Raw genomic sequence first — 19,827 nt, forward strand, 5'->3', positions numbered from 1 at the left:
AGGCCCTGGAGTTGGACATGCATTAGGGAGCCTAGTGTTGCTTACATGCAAGGCTCTGGAGTTGGATATGCATTAGGGAGCCTAGTGTTGCTTACATGCAAGGCTCTGGAGTTGGACATGCATTAGGGAGCCTAGTGTTGCTTACATGCAAGGCTCTGGAGTTGGATATGCATTAGGGAGCCTAGTGTTGCTTACATGCAAGGCTCTGGAGTTGGGGATGCATTAGGGAGCCTAGTCTTGCTTACATGCAAGGCTCTGGAGTTGGATATGCATTAGGGAGCCTAGTCTTGCTTACATGCAAGGCTCTGCAGTTGGGAATGCAGTAGGGAGCCTAGTGTTACTTACATGCAAGGCTCTGGAGTTGGGGATGCATTAGGGAGCCTAGTCGTGCTTACATGCAAGGCTCTGGAGTTGGATATGCATTAGGGAGCCTAGTGTTGCTTACATGCAAGGCCCTGGAGTTGGACATGCATTAGGGAGCCTAGTGTTGCTTACATGCAAGGCTCTGGAGTCGGGGATGCATTAGGGAGCCTAGTCGTGCTTACATGCAAGGCTCTGGAGTTGGATATGCATTAGGGAGCCTAGTCTTGCTTACATGCAAGGCTCTGCAGTTGGGAATGCAGTAGGGAGCCTAGTGTTGCTTACATACAAGGCTCTGGAGTTGGACATGCATTAGGGAGGCTAGTGTTGCTTACATGCAAGGCTCTGGAGTTGGACATGCATTAGGGAGCCTAGTGTTTCTTACATGCAAGGCTCTGGAGTTGGACATGCATTAGGGAGCCTAGTGTTGCTTACATGCAAGGCTCTGGACTTGGACATGCATTAGGGAGCCTAGTGTTGCTTACATGCAAGGCCCTGGAGTTGGACATGCATTAGGGAGCCTAGTGTTGCTTACATGCAAGGCTCTGGAGTTGGGGATGCATTAGGGAGCCTAGTGTTGCTTACATGCAAGGCTCTGGAGTTGGGGATGCATTAGGGAGCCTAGTCTTGCTTACATGCAAGGCTCTGGAGTTGGGGATGCATTAGGGAGCCTAGTCTTGCTTACATGCAAGGCTCTGGAGTTGGGGATGCATTAGGGAGCCTAGTCTTGCTTACATGCAAGGCTCTGGAGTTGGGGATGCATTAGGGAGCCTAGTGTTGCTTACATGCAAGGCCCTGGAGTTGGACATGCATTAGGGAGCCTAGTGTTGCTTACATGCAAGTCTCTGGAGTTGGGGATGCATTAGGGAGCCTAGTCTTGCTTACATGCAAGGCTCTGGAGTTGGGGATGCATTAGGGAGCCCAGTCTTGCTTACATGCAAGGCTCTGGAGTTGGGGATGCATTAGGGAGCCTAGTGTTGCTTACATGCAAGGCTCTGGAGTTGGATATGCATTAGGGAGCCTAGTGTTGCTTACATGCAAGGCCCTGGACTTGGACATGCATTAGGGAGCCTAGTGTTGCTTACATGCAAGGCTCTGGAGTTGGACATGCATTAGGGAGCCTAGTGTTGCTTACATGCAAGGCTGTGGAGTTGGACATGCATTAGGGAGCCTAGTGTTGCTTACATGCAAGGCTCTGGAGATGCACGTGCATTAGGGAGCCTAGTGTTGCTTACATGCAAGGCCCTGGAGTTGGACATGCATTAGGGAGCCTAGTGTGGCTTACATGCAAGGCTCTGGAGTTGGACATGCATTTGGGAGCCTAGTGTTACTTACATGCAAGGCTCTGGAGTTGGATATGCATTAGGGAGCCTAGTGTTGCTTACATGCAAGGCTCTGGAGTTGGACGTGCATCAGGGAGCCTAGTGTTGCTTACATGCAAGGCTCTGGAGTTGGATATGCATTAGGGAGCCTAGTGTTGCTTACATGCAAGGCCTTGGAGTTGGACATGCATTAGGGAGCCTAGTGTTGCTTACATGCAAGGCTCTGGAGTTGGACATGCATTAGGGAGCCTAGTGTTACTTACATGCAAGGCCCTGGAGTTGGACATGCATTAGGGAGCCTAGTGTTACTTACATGCAAGGCCCTGGAGTTGGACATGCATTAGGGAGCCTAGTGTTGCTTACATGCAAGGCTCTGGAGTTGGGGATGCATTTGGGAGCCTAGTGTTGCTTACAAGCAAGGTCCTGGAGTTGGACATGCATTAGGGAGCCTAGTGTTGCTTACATGCAAGGCCCTGGAGTTGGACATGCATTAGGGAGCCTAGTGTTGCTTACATGCAAGGCTCTGGAGTTGGGGATGCATTAGGGAGCCTAGTGTTGCTTACATGCAAGGCTCTGGAGATGCACGTGCATTAGGGAGCCTAGTGTTGCTTACATGCAAGGCCCTGGAGTTGGACATGCATTAGGGAGCCTAGTTTTGCTTACATGCAAGGCTCTGGAGATGCACGTGCATTAGGGAGCCTAGTGTTGCTTACATGCAAGGCTCTGGAGTTGGACATGCATTTGGGAGCCTAGTGTTACTTACATGCAAGGCTCTGGAGTTGGATATGCATTAGGGAGCCTAGTGTTGCTTACATGCAAGGCTCTGGAGTTGGACGTGCATCAGGGAGCCTAGTGTTGCTTACATGCAAGGCTCTGGAGTTGGACATGCATTAGGGAGCCTAGTGTTGCTTACATGCAAGGCTCTGGAGTTGGACATGCATTAGGGAGCCTAGTTTTGCTTACATGCAAGGCTCTGGAGATGCACGTGCATTAGGGAGCCTAGTGTTGCTTACATGCAAGGCTCTGGAGTTGGACATGCATTTGGGAGCCTAGTGTTACTTACATGCAAGGCTCTGGAGTTGGATATGCATTAGGAAGCCTAGTGTTGCTTACATGCAAGGCTCTGGAGTTGGACGTGCATCAGGGAGCCTAGTGTTGCTTACATGCAAGGCTCTGGAGTTGGATATGCATTAGGGAGCCTAGTGTTGCTTACATGCAAGGCTCTGGAGTTGGATATGCATTAGGGAGCCTAGTGTTGCTTACATGCAAGGCTCTGGAGTTGGACATGCATTAGGGAGCCTAGTGTTGCTTACATGCAAGGCTCTGGAGTTGGACATGCATTAGGGAGCCTAGTGTTGCTTACATGCAAGGCCCTGGAGTTGGACATGCATTAGGGAGCCTAGTGTTGCTTACATGCAAGGCTCTGGAGTTGGGGATGCATTAGGGAGCCTAATATTGCTTACATGCAAGGCCCTGGAGTTGGACATGCATTAGGGAGCCTAGTGTTGCTTACATGCAAGGCTCTGGAGTTGGGGATGCATTAGGGAGCCTAGTGTTGCTTACATGCAAGGCTCTGGAGTTGGGGATGCATTAGGGAGCCTAGTGTTGCTTACATGCAAGGCCCTGGAGTTGGACATGCATTAGGGAGCCTAGTGTTGCTTACATGCAAGGCTCTGGAGTTGGGGATGCATTAGGGAGCCTAATATTGCTTACATGCAAGGCCCTGGAGTTGGACATGCATTAGGGAGCCTAGTGTTGCTTACATGCAAGGCTCTGGAGTTTGGGATGCATTAGGGAGCCTACTGTTGCTTACATGCAAGGCTCTGGAGTTGGGGATGCATTAGGGAGCCTAGTGTTGCTTACATGCAAGGCCCTGGAGTTGGACATGCATTAGGGAGCCTAGTGTTGCTTACATGCAAGGCTCTGGAGTTGGGGATGCATTAGGGAGCCTAGTATTGCTTACATGCAAGGCCCTGGAGGGGAATATCTGTTCTTTAACTTAAAGGGAAACTGAAATGAAAATAAACTTATGATGACTTGTATGTGTAGTACTGCTAAGAAATAAAACATTATTAGCACAGTCTTGTGTTATTTCCAGTACAGGGAGAGTTAACTAACTTCAGTTGTTATCTATGCAAAAGACCTTCTTTGAGCTCTGCGACTTCATAAAGTCATGGACAGCACTGTCTTTTTTGAAGCACTTATCTCAACTGTCTCATTGTTTTTTTTTTTTTTGGGGGGGGGGGGGGGGGGGGGGGGGTTCTGCAGAGAGAAGTTCAAATGTTTATTAGCCTGCTCTATGAAATCATTTTTAAATGCTGAGCGTATTGTGGAAACTGCAATTATTAGAGAATGATGAAAAAGCTGTATACCTGAAAATAAAATTACACTATTTTCTTTGCTACTAATGTTCTATTAACCTCCCTGGTGGTAAACCCGTGCTGAGGGGGAAGCCCTCCAGGAAATCGCAGGAGGGGCTCGCTACATGAGTTTAAAAATCATGGCGGTTTTTAATAGACCTCCAGGGAGGTTAATTATCCGTATTACACACCCAATTCATTATATCATGAGGTTTTTTTTTTCCGCTTCACTGTTACTTTAACCACTTCACCCCAAAGGGGTTTTTACCCAAACGGACAAGAGCGATTTTCACCTTTCAGTGCTCATCCCTTTCATTTGCCAATAGCTTAATCACTAATAATCACAATTTAAATGATCTATATCTTGTTTTTTTTTTTCACCACCAATTGGGCTTTTTTGGGTTGATATTTGTTTTCAGTAATTACTTTTTCTATGCAAAGGGAAAAACAAGAAAAAAATACACTATTTCTCCAATTTCATCCCCTATATTTTTAATATAAACACTGCTACTGTACATAAAACCCACACATTTTATCTGCCTATTTGTCCTGGTTATCACAAGATTTTAATTATATCCCTAGTACAAAGTATGGGGACAATATAGTATTAGGAAATGAAAGGGTATTTTTTTTCACTATTTTCACGTGCACGGGAATGCACGTGCGGGGGCGCGCACACAGCGGCAGCAGCACTGTCTGACTTATAAAAACGCCCTGGAGCCATTAAGATATGAAAGAGGGGAGAACCGAGAGCCCAATATAGTGTAAGTCAAGGCAAAAATGTATATAGTGAAGAGTAATGTATATACTCACAAACCAGGGTTACCTCCAGGCAACCACTGTATAGGCAGGTGAGGAGATTGGCCTGTCCTCACTCAGGACTAAGAAGTCGCTCTCTGTAGACGTGAAGAAGAAAAAGGGGTATCCCCCTCCACCAAGGGTGGATATATAATGTAGTATGTAACTGAACAGAGGCGCCAAAAGTGTAAAAACAGTATTTAAAATATTAAAAATTGCTTAGGAGGCAGTGGTGGACTTACCTCCCTCAAGCAGACACAGGAAACTGTATATCAACAAAAAGTAAATTTATTGGTACACTCCAGGGTATTGCTTACAACGCGTTTCGCAGGTCTATACCCGTTTCTTCAGGCAGTAGAGGTAGGAGTACACTGATGGGGACAAAAGGCACGCATTTGGTATGTGATTTAGACACAACATGATAAACATACATTCAATTTCTTTATTTGGATATATGAATTTTGGGGGGAAGGTAACTATTTGTGAAGGGGAATGAGGGGAGCCACTGGGTGAAAATCGGATTATTTAGCATAGGAAAATTAAGTAAAATATAATCACTATATTGGTATGTGCAGCGTATATTATGGACCTATATGGGAAGATGGGAGGAGCCAAGAGGGAGGAGGGTATGTGCAGCATATATTATGGACCTATATGGGAAGATGGGAGGAGCTTAGAGGGAGGATGTGGAGTGGAGGGGCTGAATAACCATAGGGAGGTTGTGAATGGTGGATAGAGGAGTGTGACATATAGTGCTGAGGGGAAGATCATATAAGGTGTACAAGTTGTATGTAGAGTAATTGAGTGGGTATAAACCTTATAAGTGTTTACAATGTACAAAGGATAGGTTAAGCGTGGAATGGTTAAGTGAGTATGAATCATTATGAGGGGATAAAGGCATCAGTAGAGAAGGCAGATAAACAGCTAGGGGAAAAAACATAGAACTTACCAGCACAGTGTCAGAGTCACACCTGGCGCCTTTGTGCCTAGGTGTTACTGACTCTCCGCTTATGTATTGTAAGGAAGCCCTTAATTGGTTGATTCCTGGCTGGGCGGCCGTTTTCTTTGCCACGTCGGCTGTTGTAGGCGGCAATTGTGACGCATCAACAAAGGGCGCCGATGCGTTGCCATGGCGCAGTGTGTCACGCTGAGTAAGACGCATTGTTGCGTACTTACTTCCGCGTTGGGGAGGGCTGTGTTGATGCGTTATTTCCATCTGGCCGGGAGTATTGGCCAGAACACGGAGTGTTCAAGAGTGCGCATGTGTAGAACTGAACTGCGCCATATTTGTTCTGGGAATACTTGCCAGCAGGGTCTATCGGGCATAGAAACGGGCACAAGAGGATTAAATGTGTTGTAACGGTTGATCACTATCATGAAGGGAGAGAAAAGGGTAGCAATTGTCTATGAGAATTGAATGTAACTTGTCTCATTTATATGAAAGAATTGTCTAATCGTGAGTACAGGAAAAAAATCCTATTAAGGTGAGCTGGTGACATCTACTGGACATTATTGGTAGTAGGTACTTTTATCACATGATGTTCAACATAGCCCAATGCTTAAATAGAAGAATCAATAAATAGAGGTAAATAAAATGAGGTAAATAAAATGTAAGCAAGAATTAAAGAATGATAAACATCCATAAATATAAACAGGAACATTCATATATATATAAACAAAGGAATACATCCTATATAAATAAAGGATATAAAAATATATATAAAAGAAGGGGAATACATCCTATATGAATAAACGAACAGCAGACATCTAATATAAGACAGGACAATCTAAGAGTCAGTATGTATCATGAGTAAAATCAAACAATAAAGTCAATTGTGTCAATCCCTTGTGTTAACCAAGGTGGTGTTCTGTTGTTTTTCTATTGGGGATAGTTGGTCCCAGCTTTATATTTAAGGGTTGTTGTCATAAAAATCATAGGAGAAATGCAATGGCAGTATAGAAAATAACATACAGTGCTATATAATAAATAAGAAGTATATATACACATAGGGATAAAAATAAAAAAATGCTCAAAAGAAGATGATAAAAGAGGCGACTGAAGGGGTAAAATAAAGCTGATTAATGGATCTTTTCTAGTTGTTCATTAAGGCCCTCTGGAGTGAGGGTTTTAAGTATTTGAATCCAATACATCTCCCTCGCCCTCAGCTTTTCAAAAGCGTCATATTGTTGTGGGATGGATTCAATGAGGGTGATACGGAACTGGGACGGGTCGCTGTGGTGATGAGTGCCAAAATGTTTTGATACGCTATGAAGTGGGAAATTTTTGAGTATGTTTCTTTTGTGTTGTCCAATCCTGCTACGTGCTAATTGGGTGGTCCGACCCACGTACAATACAATACAATACAATAACATTTCTATAGCGCTTTTCTCCCATAGGACTCAAAGCGCTTAGGCTCTCTCAGATTCAGTAATTAGTAGGATGAAGTATTCACACAACAAAAGTTATATTTCTGCAAATGCCAGACTGAACAGGTGGGTTTTCAGTCTGGATTTAAACACGTCCAGGGATGGGGCTGTCCTGATCTGTTGAGGTAAGGAGTTCCAAAACGTAGGGGCAGCATGACAGAAGGCTCTGGGACCAAAAGTTTCCAAGTGGACTCTGGGTATGACTAGATTATTAGAACCTGTGGATCTGAGAATGCGGGGATTGCTACGCAGCTGTAACATATCTTTCATGTATCCAGGGCCTAGATTATTCAGGGATTTAAATGTCAGTAGGCCGATCTTGAATAGGACCCTCCATTCTATAGGTAGCCAGTGAAGGGAATGCAGGACTGGCGTTATGTGGCAGTGACGGGGTTGGTTGGTTAGCAGTCTGGCAGCAGTATTCTGTATCAGCTGTAGGCGGTGCAAGACCTTTTTTGGAAGGCCAGTGTAGAGAGCATTGCAGTAGTCCAGTCGGGATGTGATGAAGGCGTGGACTAAGGTTGGCAGATCTTCTGGGGGTATGAGGTGCTTGATTTTTGCAATGTTCTTCAGGTGAAAATAGGATGATTTCACCACAGCAGAGATTTGAGTTCTGAAGTTTAAATCCCCATCAATTAGAACTCCCAGGCTACGCACATGATCAGAGCTGCGTAGATCCGTGCCTCCTATTCCCAGTGGTGAAGACTGCAAGTTAAGTTGTTTTGTTATCATGCTCTGCCCTCCAATCAGAAGGACTTCAGTTTTGTCTGCATTTAGTTTCAGCCAGTTGTCATTCATCCATTGCTGTAGTTCACGTAAGCAGGCGTTTATAGTTAGAGTTGGGTCTGTCACACCAGGCTTGAAGGAAAGATATAGTTGGGTGTCGTCTGCATAGCAGTGGTATGTCAGGCCATGTTTTTGGATTAGTTTTCCCAACGGTAGCATGTAAATTGTGAAAAGCAGGGGAGAGAGGATTGAGCCCTGGGGCACCCCATACTTAAGTGTTACAGGGGTGGACAGGAAGGGCCCCATAGACACTTTGTGGGTTCTGCCACTCAAGAAGGATTGGAACCACTGAAGTACTATGCCATCAATGCCGCAGTATTCCTGTAGCCTGTTTTTCAAGATGTCATGGTCAACTGTGTCAAAGGCTGCAGAAAGGTCTAGCAGTATGAGGATCGAGCACTCTCCTCTGTCTCTTGCCATGAGCAGGTGGTTGCATATTTGGATGAGGGCAGTTTCAGTGCTGTGGTGTTTCCTGAAGCCAGACTGGAATGGGTCATAACTGTTATTTTGTAGGATTCTGGCTTCTAGCTGGAGGTATACAGCTTTTTCAATTAGCTTGCCCAGAAAGGGGAGGTTAGAGACAGGTCTGTAGCTGGTCATTGCATCTGGGTCCAGGGAGGGTTTTTTGAGGAGAGGCCTGATGATTGCTTCCTTCAGTAAAGCAGGAAATATCCCTGATTGTAAGGAACAGTTAACAATTTTTAGGAATACCGGTACGAACAGGTCGGGGCAGTTCAGCATGAACTGTGTTGGGCCAGGTCCAGGTCACAGGTAGTTAGGCGGACGTGAAGGAGGATGCTTGATGTGACTTCTTCATCAATTTCTTTGAAGTTTGACCAAGGTGTTACGTTGTCTCTGCTAATGGTCTTCGGCGCTATATTAGGCTCAGATGCTGTAAGTTGGATGGCGGACCTTATAGCGGAGACTTTGTCTGTGAAGAAATGGGCAAATTGGTCACAGAGGTCCTTTGAAGACTCGATATTAAGTTTTTGACATGCTGGGTTGCAGAGTTTTTCCACTGTGCGGAACAGTTGGGCTGGTTTGTTAACTGCATTTGCAATCTCTTGTGATAGAAAGGATGATTTTTTTCCCGTGATTACCTTTTGGTAGCTCTTCAAGTGGAGGATTAAGGCATGTTTGTCTTCTGGGGACTGAGATTTGCGCCACAGCCTCTCAAGTTTTCGGCCTTGTCTTTTCAGCTCTTTTATAGCGTTATCAAACCACTGTGCATGATGGTGTGGAGTAAGATATTTGGTGCGCAGAGGAGCAATGGTCTCAAAGGTGGAGGACACACATTTGTTGTATTTAAACACCAGAGTATCAGGGTCCAAGCTGGAGTCAGTCAATTCATCAAAGCTAAGGTTATCTCGGATATGTTGAGGTGTTAGCCCTTTTAAGCAGCGATATTTTATTTGATTCTTGACCTGGTGTTTGATGGCTGGTATTGAGAGGGAGAAGTGGATAGTGTGATGGTCTGACCAGGCAACAGGATTAATTTCCACATTGGCTATTGACAGCCCAGTATGGAATATAAGGTCCAGAGTGTGACCTTTCCTGTGAGTAGCAGAGCTGATTGATTGGAGGAAGCCCAGTTCATGTAAGGCACGAGGTAGCTCTTTTCCAAATTGTGAAGAGGAGTCGTCCACCCATGTATTGAAATCTCCAAGAACAATCCATCTGGGGTGTTCCAGTGTTAGGTTGCATAGGAGGTCTACAAGTTCCTCAAGGAAGTCTGAGCATTTTTCTGGTGGGCGGTAGATCAGCAATATGTTAATGTTTTCCTCAGCTGAAAGTTGCACCCCCAAGCATTCAAACGAGTTGGTAGGACCTACAGTAAGTGGTCTGATTTTCAAAGCTGATCTAAAGCAAAGTGCAACCCCTCCTCCCCTGCGTTCTTTCCTGTTGCAGTATATCACGGAATAGTTTGTTGGCACAGCTGCCTCCAGGGTGGGGCCAACAGGTTCAGAAAGCCAGGTTTCAGTCAGGCAGGCCAGATCAGAAGACTCTATTAGATCAAGTATGATTGCTGTTTTGTTGTTTATTGATCTGACGTTGCAGAGGACAGCCTTGAAGACGTACTGAAGACGACAGGGGCAGGTGATGACATAAATGACCTATCTGGAGGTGCAGGTTAGGTGGTTTCTGATTGAGTATTGCACTTTTGTACTGTGGGATTGAAAGGAGGTGGTGGTAAGTACAAACGGGCAGGCTGTGCACCTGGTGTTATTGCAGGGCGCGCATCCAGCCATTAAGAGGCTCTAGCAGGATGTTTTTATAAGTCAGCTTGTCATTAACCTCCCTGGCGGTTTATTTATTTTGCCAGGGAGGCTGCAATGTGGTTTTTTTAAATAAAAAAAAAAAAATATTTCATGCAGCCAACTAAAAGTTGGCTGCATGAAAGCCCACTAGAGGGCGCTCCGGAAGCGTACTTTCGATCGCCTCCGGCAATCGAAAGTAACAAGATAGGCCGCAATGAGCGGCCTATCTTGTTTCGCTTTCCTCGTCGCCATGGCGACGAGCGGAGTGACGTCATGGACGTCAGTCGACGTCCTGACGTCAGAGCCGCCCGATCCAGCCCCTAGCGCCGGCCGGAACTGTTTGTTCCGGCTGCGCTGGGCTCGGGCGGCTGGGGGGACCCTCTTTCGCCGCTGCACGCGGTGGATCGCCGCGGAGCGGCTGCGATCGGGCAGCACACGCGGCTGGCAAAGTGCCAGCTGCGTGTGCTGCTTTTTTCAGAAACAAAATCGGCCCAGCAGGGCCTGAGCGGCGACCTCCGGCGGCATACCCCGAGCTCAGCTCGGGATTACCGCCAAGGAGGTTAAAGAGACTCCGTAACAAAAATTGCATCCTGTTTTTTATCATCCTACAAGTTCCAAAAGCTATTCTAATGTGTTCTGGCTTACTGCAGCACGTTCTACCATCACCATCTCTGTAATAAATCAACTTATCTCTCTCTCTTGTCAGACTTGTCGGCCTGTGTCTGGAAGGCTGCCAAGTTCTTCAGTGTTGTGGTTCTGTGATGCATCTCCCCCTCCAGGCCCCTCTCTGCACACTGCCTGTGTATTATTTAGATTAGGGCAGCTTCTCTCTTCTCTCTTATCTTTTACAAGCTGGATAAATCCTCCTCTGAGCTGGCTGGGCTTTCACATACTGAGGAATTACGTACAGGCAGAGCTGTCTGCACTCTGCAGGAAGAAACAGCCTGACACTTCAGTGGAAGATAGCTGCAGGGGGAAATAAACACACAAATGATCTCTTGAGATTCAAAAGGAAGGGTGTATACAGCCTGCTTGTGTATGAATGTATTTTCTATGTGTGGACATACTGTACATCAACCTACTTCCTGTTTTGGTGGCCATTTTGTTTGTTTATAAACAAACTTTTTAAAACTGTTTTTAACCACTTTTAATGCGGCGAGGAGCGGCGAAATTGTGACAGAGGGTAATAGATGTCCCCTAACGCACTGGTATGTTTACTTTTGTGCGATTTTAACAATACAGATTCTCTTTAAGTGGTTAAAGATGCAAATAATCTCAAATCTTGGCATGTCGCAAGAGGAGAAGCTTGTTAATTGGGACGTGAGCTGTCTAGTGTTGCTGTGTTAATTGCAATCATGCTTGGTAAGCTTCAGTGATTAATGCCAGGCAGTAAACGTCTGACCACCTCCTGACACTCGTTCCTACCCTCTACTTCTTCTTCAGGAATATATACTGTTTAAGGCCAGGAAGACTGAGGAACGGCGTGAAGCCATAGAAGATCTCAGTACCATGATCCACCACATTTACAAGGACCAAGACCTCACTCAAGGTAATAACGAGGTCTTTCTTTCTGTACTATTTATAATTTAATGTAAAGCATAATTTGAGCAGGGCACACACTTATCAATAACGTGCGTGACTTCCACGCATCCAAAATTTGCATGGTGTGAGTCAATGACAGCAGGATAAACCTGTGGACCACACGTGTCCTGTAGCCAAAGATCAGCTGCAGTCATTGTGGAGAAAACCTGGTTGTTTTCTGCTCTAAGATTTGTGCACCCTGCGAAGGGCCAAAAAGATATAATGGGACACCCATATAGTTCATATTGGATACTATAAGGAGCTAAGAGACTGAAAAGACCTCCTGCTAAAAAGCAACACGGTATATAATTTTGCCTTCATAAACAAGGTATTTGCGATGATACAGCATTAACCCCCTTGGCGGTATGATTATTTCCGGATTTTAGGGTCTAAAAGCGGTACAATTCTTTTGCACCCTTTCAGACCCTAAAACATGGAAAAAAATCATGCTGTCAGGGAGATCTGCAGCAGTTAAAGTAATGACTTACCACCCTGGCTCCAGCGCTGCAGTTAGGCCTCCATCCTCCGGGTGGCACTGCATTCCTAAAGTGAAATTGCCGGCTGTCATCATGACGACAGTCGGCGATCTCACCAAGAGGAAGCAGAGCCCCGAAGGAGAGGAAGAATGGCGGCCGACGTCGATATCCCCCGGGAGGTATGTAAAACTGCACGCTTTACTCTGCACAGACCTCCCAGCGGCTACCCCGAGCAGAGGTCGGGATTACCGCCCTGAGCTGCGGTTTTATGCCGCAACCCTAGCTCACGGTTACCCCCAAGGAGGTTAAAGAGGAACTGTAAGGTGGAAATTAACTCACCACCAGTGTGAAACTCATCGCGGGTTTGTCAGGGAAAACCCAGTTCTCACAGGTAAAAATATCCTGCAGCCAATGGAAATCCAGCTGAAAAGGTGAAACTCCTCCCACTCTGTAGGCCTAATTAAAATGTGGCCTACTGATGCACAATCTTGTGGGTAATGACATCACATGCAGCTCATTCCTGATTTGCATATTGTGACATTAAAGGCTTGATATCTCAGCACTCATAGCTCCTACACACTCTTCCCCCCCCCCCCTTTCCCCCCCCAAGATTTTTCTTAGATTGAGAATCAATCCCTGAATGAGAATTGCGAACCGAATTGTAGCAAAATAGCAGTGAGTTTGCTCTGACACGATTTGCAGTGTGAAAACACGGCCCCAAGCAATCTTGGTTAACTTGGGTATCGTTATAAGGAAAAAGGGGGCGTGTGTTCAACTAAAGGAATTGAAGAAAAAAAAAACTCTAGCCCTAACTCCTGGGTCGCAACATGGCTTCCTATTGGAGGAAGCTAACAGATGCGGAGAGCGGTGTGTGTGTGTGTGTGTGTGGGGGGGGGGGGGGGGCGTATTATCAAGGGGGAGATGATACAAGGCTGATTGACAAATCTTGCATAAATAAAGCAGGCAAACGACAGATTGTCGCTAGCCTGGCAATCATTTAAGGGGATGCAGGGGGGCTGGCAGTGGCGATACAATGACCCAGAGGCATGTCATTGTGCACATGCTCCTGCACAGGGTGGTTTTTCTGCTAATTGGCTGCACTTGCAGTTGGTGAGAGGGAGGAGGCGGGGTTACCACATCCTCTGGGCCCCCCTGTGGTGGCAGGGGTGATTGCTACGCCCATGACGCCTAGGCCATAAGTATGGGAGAAGAGTAGACATTAACCACCAACCTACTTGTATAAATACCATTGTGTTCTGCAGGCTTGGGGATGGAGCATTTTGTGAAGAAGGTGGAGGTGGCCCATTGTGCGGCTTGCGATGTGGTCATTCCCATGAACCACACAGCACTACAGAGACATCTGCGAAACCCCCAGCACAACCAGAACCGCAGGGTGAGTCCTGTGTCCATGTGGCTAGATGTATAAGAAATGTATTCTCATTATAGCTTGACATTTTGAATTAGAATTAGGGCTGGTTCACATGCACGCCTACCCAATTTTCTGCAGTGTTGCGTTTGGTGGCGTTGCGGCGGCAATGCGTTTAGGCTTTCAGCGGCCTTCCGTGGCTTTCGGAATCTTCCCACGGGGGAACATTACCCGTGGAGGTTAACCGCCCCCGGATCCTACGTGTAGCGTCCAGGGTCGCCTTGAAGGCCAGGGAAAATTGGGATCTGAACGCCATGTTCACGTAAAAACCTGGTACAAACGCTCCCATTCACTTGAATGGGAGCGTTTAACGCCAAGTCCCAAACGTCGGCGGTAAACGTGTGAACCAGCCCTTATTTTTTTCTCTCTCCAGATGCTCTTTCGTGAACTTTAGCAATGGGTTTTGCTTTATGGATCCTGGTACATGTAGAGCATTGCAAAATGGTGTTATTAAATGTTTATATACAGTGCTGCCCATAATTATTCATACCCCTGGCAAATTTTGACTTAAAGAGACTCCGTAACAAAAATTGCATCCTGTTTTTTATCATCCTACAAGTTCCAAAAGCTATTCTAATGTGTTCTGGCTAACTGCAGCACATTCTACTATCACCATCTCTGTAATAAATCAACGTATCTCTCTCTTGTCAGACTTGTCAGCCTGTGTCTGGAAGGCTGCCAAGTTCTTCAGTGTTGTGGTTCTGTGATGCATCTCCCCCCTCCAGGCCCCTCTCTGCACACTGCCTGTGTATTATTTAGATTAGGGCAGCTTCTCTCTTATCTTTTACAAGCTGGATAAATCCTCCTCTGAGCTGGCTGGGCTTTCACATACTGAGGAATTACATACAGGCAGAGCTGTCTGCACTCTGCAGGAAGAAACAGGCTGACACTTCAGTGGAAGATAGCTGCAGGGGGAAAGAAACACACAAATGATCTCTTGAGATACAAAAGGAAGGATGTATACAGCCTGCTTGTGTATGAATGTATTTTCTATGTGTGGACATACTGTACATCAACCTACTTCCTGTTTTGGTGGCCATTTTGTTTGTTTATAAACAAACTTTTTAAAACTGTTTTTAACCACTTTTAATGCGTCAAGGAGCGGCGAAATTGTGACAGAGGGTAATAGGAGATGTCCCCTAACGCACTGGTATGTTTACTTTTGTGCGATTTTAACAATACAGATTCTCTTTAAAGTTATTTATTCAACCAGAAAGTCATTTTTTTGACTGGAAATGACATGGGTGTCTCCCAATAGATAATGAGACGATGTACAAGAGAATAATTTTGGACTGGACACTTTTTGCTCAAATGTAAATAAAAGCTGAGAAATGTTTTTTTTTCCCCCCACAATGCCTCTTGTACATCGTCTTATTATCTTTTGTGAGACAACTATGTCACTTCCGATCAAAAAATGACTTGCTGGTTGAATAAAAATAACTTAAAGTCAAAATTTGCCAGGGGTATGAATAATTATGGCCAGCACTGTAGGTACCTTTAAGTAAAGTAACCCATACACTGGGTCGAATTCACGCCGATATACAGCAGATTTGATCACTGTGATTGAATCTGCTTTGTGAAATTGTTAACGCAATCGCTGACCTATCGACCGATTGACATCTGACGATTCAGTCGATCTGTCTCGACGGAAAATTTTGCTCGATTGGTGTTTCGGGTGCGCATCGCTAGCAGCGTTTGATTTGGCGATGACCGACGCAGCATAGCGGCAGCAATATCACCTGTACGGCCGGCGCGAGTCCACAGGGTCTAGGCCTGAAAGATACTTTGAATTTAAACTGAAATCATGATCACCAAGATCACAATTTCGGAATCCTCAAAGCGGCAATTAACGCGATCACGTCATTTCCACATGGTGAAGTTTGAAGAAGTGGCTTCCAACTTCCCCAAAGTCCCGGCGCGTGCGGCCCGCAGCGTTGGACATACCTTCCACATGAGTCCAATGCTGTCCGTCCTCTATCGCCGCCTGCCGACTCTTGTGCTTGGCAAACCTCCAGGTTCCTGTATGTCACATGACATACAGGAAGTATGCCATGCATTAGAGCCTGCAGGAGGCGAAGTGGATAGACGGGCATTGCTGGACTCGTGCTGGAAGCTATGTCCAGAACTGGTGCAGCTTGGGGGACAGAGGAGGCACAGAGAGACACGGAGATAGATGGGGCACAGAGAGAGACAAAGGAGAGACAAAGAGAAACAGAGCAGGCACAGGGACTCAAAGGGGGCAAGAGAGAGACCCAGTGGAGGCATAAAGAGGCAAAGGGGCACACAGAGAGACAGGGGGACAGAGGGGGAACAAACAGACACAGAGGGGGAACAAAGCTTGATTTGAAGGAAATCGTGAATTGAATCGAAATCGCAATTTCAGACAGGAATCGCTCAATTCAATTTTTTCCTAAAATCGTTCAGGCCTAACGGGGTCCATGCTGTTTCACTTTCTTCTCAGTCTCCTCTACCCTTCCTGTCGCGTCCTGTGACTACCTGAAGTTCAAACAGTAGAGCGCCCTCTACTGTATGAACTTCCGCTAGTCACAGGACGCGACAAGAGGGGAAGAAGTAAGGACAGCACGGATCCCGGGGACTCGCGCCGGCTGGACAGGTGATGTTTTGCTGCTGGCCGGGGTAGCCCGAATGGGGGGAGGGGGAGGCCTGGGTAGGTGAGGTAAGCGGGGGCTCCACAGGTTTTGAATCTATTTCAACCTGTATGCAGTATATGGGCAAAATTAGATCCCTCTTTGATCAGATTAGATCTATTGGTCGATCTGGTGGCCATCTATTAGTCTATGGCCACTTTAAAGTGGATCCGAGATGAACTTTTGCTCATTGCATAATTGTGTTCCTTTCCTATTGTTTATAGGGCATTCCCCAGGCCAAATACTTTTTTTCGTTTTTTGTTTTAATATTCGAATTACCTATAAACTAAACAAGCCTCGCCCACAGCTCTTCAGAGAGACTTGGCATTTTCAGACAGTAGCAAGGGCTCATGGGAGCTCAGTCTGGGCAGGAGGAGGGGGAGGTATAACTAGCCAGAGATTTCAGAGGCAGAGGGGAGGAGGGGAGGGTTTAGGGTTTTCACAGACTAAGGCCTAGTGCACACCGGAGCGTTTCCGCTGCGGTTTGAGATCTGCTTGCGGGTGCGGATCTGCTAGGGTAATGTATTTCAATGGGCTGGTGCACACCAGAGCGGGAGGCAGTTTGCAGAAACGCATACTCCCGGGCTGCTGCAGATTTTGGATTGCGGATGCGTTTCTGCCTCAATGTTAAGTATAGGAAAACTACAAACCGCTCTGAAAAACGTCACTTCAGAGCGGTTTGCCAGGCGTTTTTTGTTACAGTAGCTGTTCAGTAACAGCTTTACTGTAACAATACATGAAATCTACTACACCAAAAACGCTACACAAAACCGCAAAACGCTAGCTGAAACGCTGCAGAAAAAGAAGAAAAAGCGTTTCAAAATCTGCTAGCATTTTGCGGATCTGCTAGCGGTTTTTGGTGTGCACCAGGCCTGAGTGCTGAAGATGCAGATAAGCATGTCTCTGTGTAATGTTTACAAACAACATGGCTGCTGTCATTGTATCACAGGAAGAAATAGTCATATTCTATTGACGCTGTTTGCAGCTAGATTTGCTGTGTAAACTATCTAAACTTTAGATAAGATATATAGAGAAGTTACTTGTTATAGTTATTCATCTCGGATCCACTTTAAAGAGGCACTGAAGCGAAAAAAAAGATATAATGAATTGGTTGTGTACTACGGATAATTACTAGAAGATTTTTTTTATTTTCAGGTGTATAGTGTTTTTTCGAACATTGCATCATTCTCTAATATGTGCAGATTACACAACACTCAGCATTCTAAATTATTTTTTCAGAGCAGGTTATGAACTATTGACCTCCTCTGGCAGAGAAAAAGAAAATTCTTCACTGACAGTTGAGATAATAAACTTCGGAAGACAACCTGCTCCACAACTTTGAAAGTGGTAGAGCTTAATGGCTTTTTTGCATAGAGATAACAAATGGAGTTTCTTAAAGGGGCCCATACACAGCCGATTTTCTGGCCAATCGATCGGTCCATTGCAATTCGGTTGACCAATCGACCAATTGGCAGCCGATTTCGATTGATTTCAATCGATCTGGCAGGGTGGAAAATCTAGGTCGCTCTGTTGAGATTGCTTATCATTTTGCATTGGCCCTAATGGAAATCTGATGGCAAAAAAAAGCCATCAGATCGATTTTCAATAGATTTCAAACTGAAATCTATTGGAATTCTAAAGGGGCCCATACACCTAACGATGATCACAGTGATCGAATCGGCTGTGAAATCGCCGCGCACACCACTGACAGAACGATCGATTTCCGTCAGAAATCGATCGTTCCCATCGATCCGCCCGTGCTGAAGATTTTTCTCGCTCGCCGGCGGGACGGGAGTGCGTCAATAGCAGCGTTCGAATGACCAACGCAATACAGCGGGTATACGTTACCTGTTCCGGCCGGCGCGAGTCCCCTGGTCCCCGCTGTCTTCTTTCCGCGCTGGGTTCCTGACCGGCTGCAGCTACACAGAACTTCCTGTCCCGGCAGGAAGTTTAAACAGTAGAGCGCCCTCTACTGTTCAAACTTCCCCTGGACAGGAAGTTCAGTAGCTGCAGGAACGGTCTGGAGCCCGGAGCGAAGAAGAAGACAGCGGGGACCAGGGGACTCGCGCCGGCCGGAACAGGTAATGTATGCAGGGGGGGGGGGGGGGGGTGCGGCAGCTCCACAGATTGTGATCGGTTTCAGGCTGAAATCGTTTCACAATCTGTTTGCAGTAAAGGTGGCCATACGATCCCTCTCTGATCAGATTCGATCAGAGAGGGATCTATCTGTTGGTCGAATCTGATGGCAAATCGACCAGTGTATGGCCACCTTAATCCTAGTAAAAAATGTTCCTAAACACATCAGATAGATAAATCTATCTGATGATCTATCTGCTGCTAATCTGAGTGTATGGCCACCTTAACTCTTCATGTACTGGAAACAATTAGACTTACAGTGGCTTGCAAAAGTATTCGCCCCCCTTGACGGTTTCCACATTTTGTCACATTACTGCCACAAACATGAATCATTTTTATTGGAATTCCACATGAAAGACCAATACAAAGTGGTGTACATGTGAGAAGTGGAACGAAAATCAAACTGTATGGGCGACTGACTGTACTCAGACCAAAGGGGGCTGAATAATTACGCACACCCCACTTTGCAGTTATGTATTTGTAAAAAGTGTTTGGAATCCTGTATGATTGTCGTTCCACTTCTCACATGTACACAAATTGATTCATGTTTGTGGCAGTAATGTGACAAAATGTGGAAAACTTCAAGGGGGCCGTATACTATTGCAAGCCAATGTATGTCTCTGATCTTACATATAGTTACATATAGTTACTTTGGTTGAAAAAAGACATACGTCCATCGAGTTCAACCAGTACAAAGTACAACACCAGCCTGCTCCCTCACATATCCCTGTTGATCCAGAGGAAGGCGAAAAAACCCTTACAAGGTAAAAATTCCTTCCCGACTCCAGATGGCAATCAGATAAAATCCCTGGATCAACATCATTGGCATTACCTAGTAATTGTAGCCATGGATGTCATTCAACGCAAGGAAAGCATCTAAGCCCCCTTTAAATGCAGGTATAGAGTTTGCCATCTTAATGTTTTATTTCTTAGCTGTACTACATATACAAATGATTATATCATAGTTTTTTTTTTTTCGCTTCAGTGTCTCTGAAGCCAGTGGATCGAGCCGCAGCAGACAATGGGAGGATAGGAGGGACATGCGTAGAGCCCCAGGTCCATCCCAGTTTTAGGTTAGCTTGATTGGTTGGCGTTCTGGTTAGATGATTTTTAAGGAGTTGGTGCCTTTGCTGAGGGGTGGGGAGGGGGCTTTGTAAGTCTTTACGTTTCCTCTGGGAGGTAGAGTCAGTCATCTCGTGTAGCTACCCTGGAAGATTACTAGAAATACTGTATTGGAGGCTTACTGCCT

At 45.8% G+C, this 19,827-nt stretch overlaps 1 protein-coding gene across 1 annotated transcript in view; it reads left to right on the forward strand.

The window, feature by feature from the left end:
• AKAP8L (A-kinase anchoring protein 8 like) overlaps positions 1–19,827 on the forward strand; it is a 69,468-nt gene that overhangs the window by 44,128 nt on the left and 5,513 nt on the right. Inside the window, exons 9-10 of the mRNA XM_068274577.1 lie at positions 11,755–11,860; positions 13,631–13,761. Coding sequence (XP_068130678.1) covers positions 11,755–11,860; positions 13,631–13,761 — 237 coding nt within the window. The remainder of the gene's footprint in view (positions 1–11,754; positions 11,861–13,630; positions 13,762–19,827) is intronic.

The sequence above is a fragment of the Hyperolius riggenbachi genome, chromosome 3 (assembly GCF_040937935.1).
Source record: "Hyperolius riggenbachi isolate aHypRig1 chromosome 3, aHypRig1.pri, whole genome shotgun sequence".
Classification (NCBI taxonomy): domain Eukaryota; kingdom Metazoa; phylum Chordata; class Amphibia; order Anura; family Hyperoliidae; genus Hyperolius; species Hyperolius riggenbachi.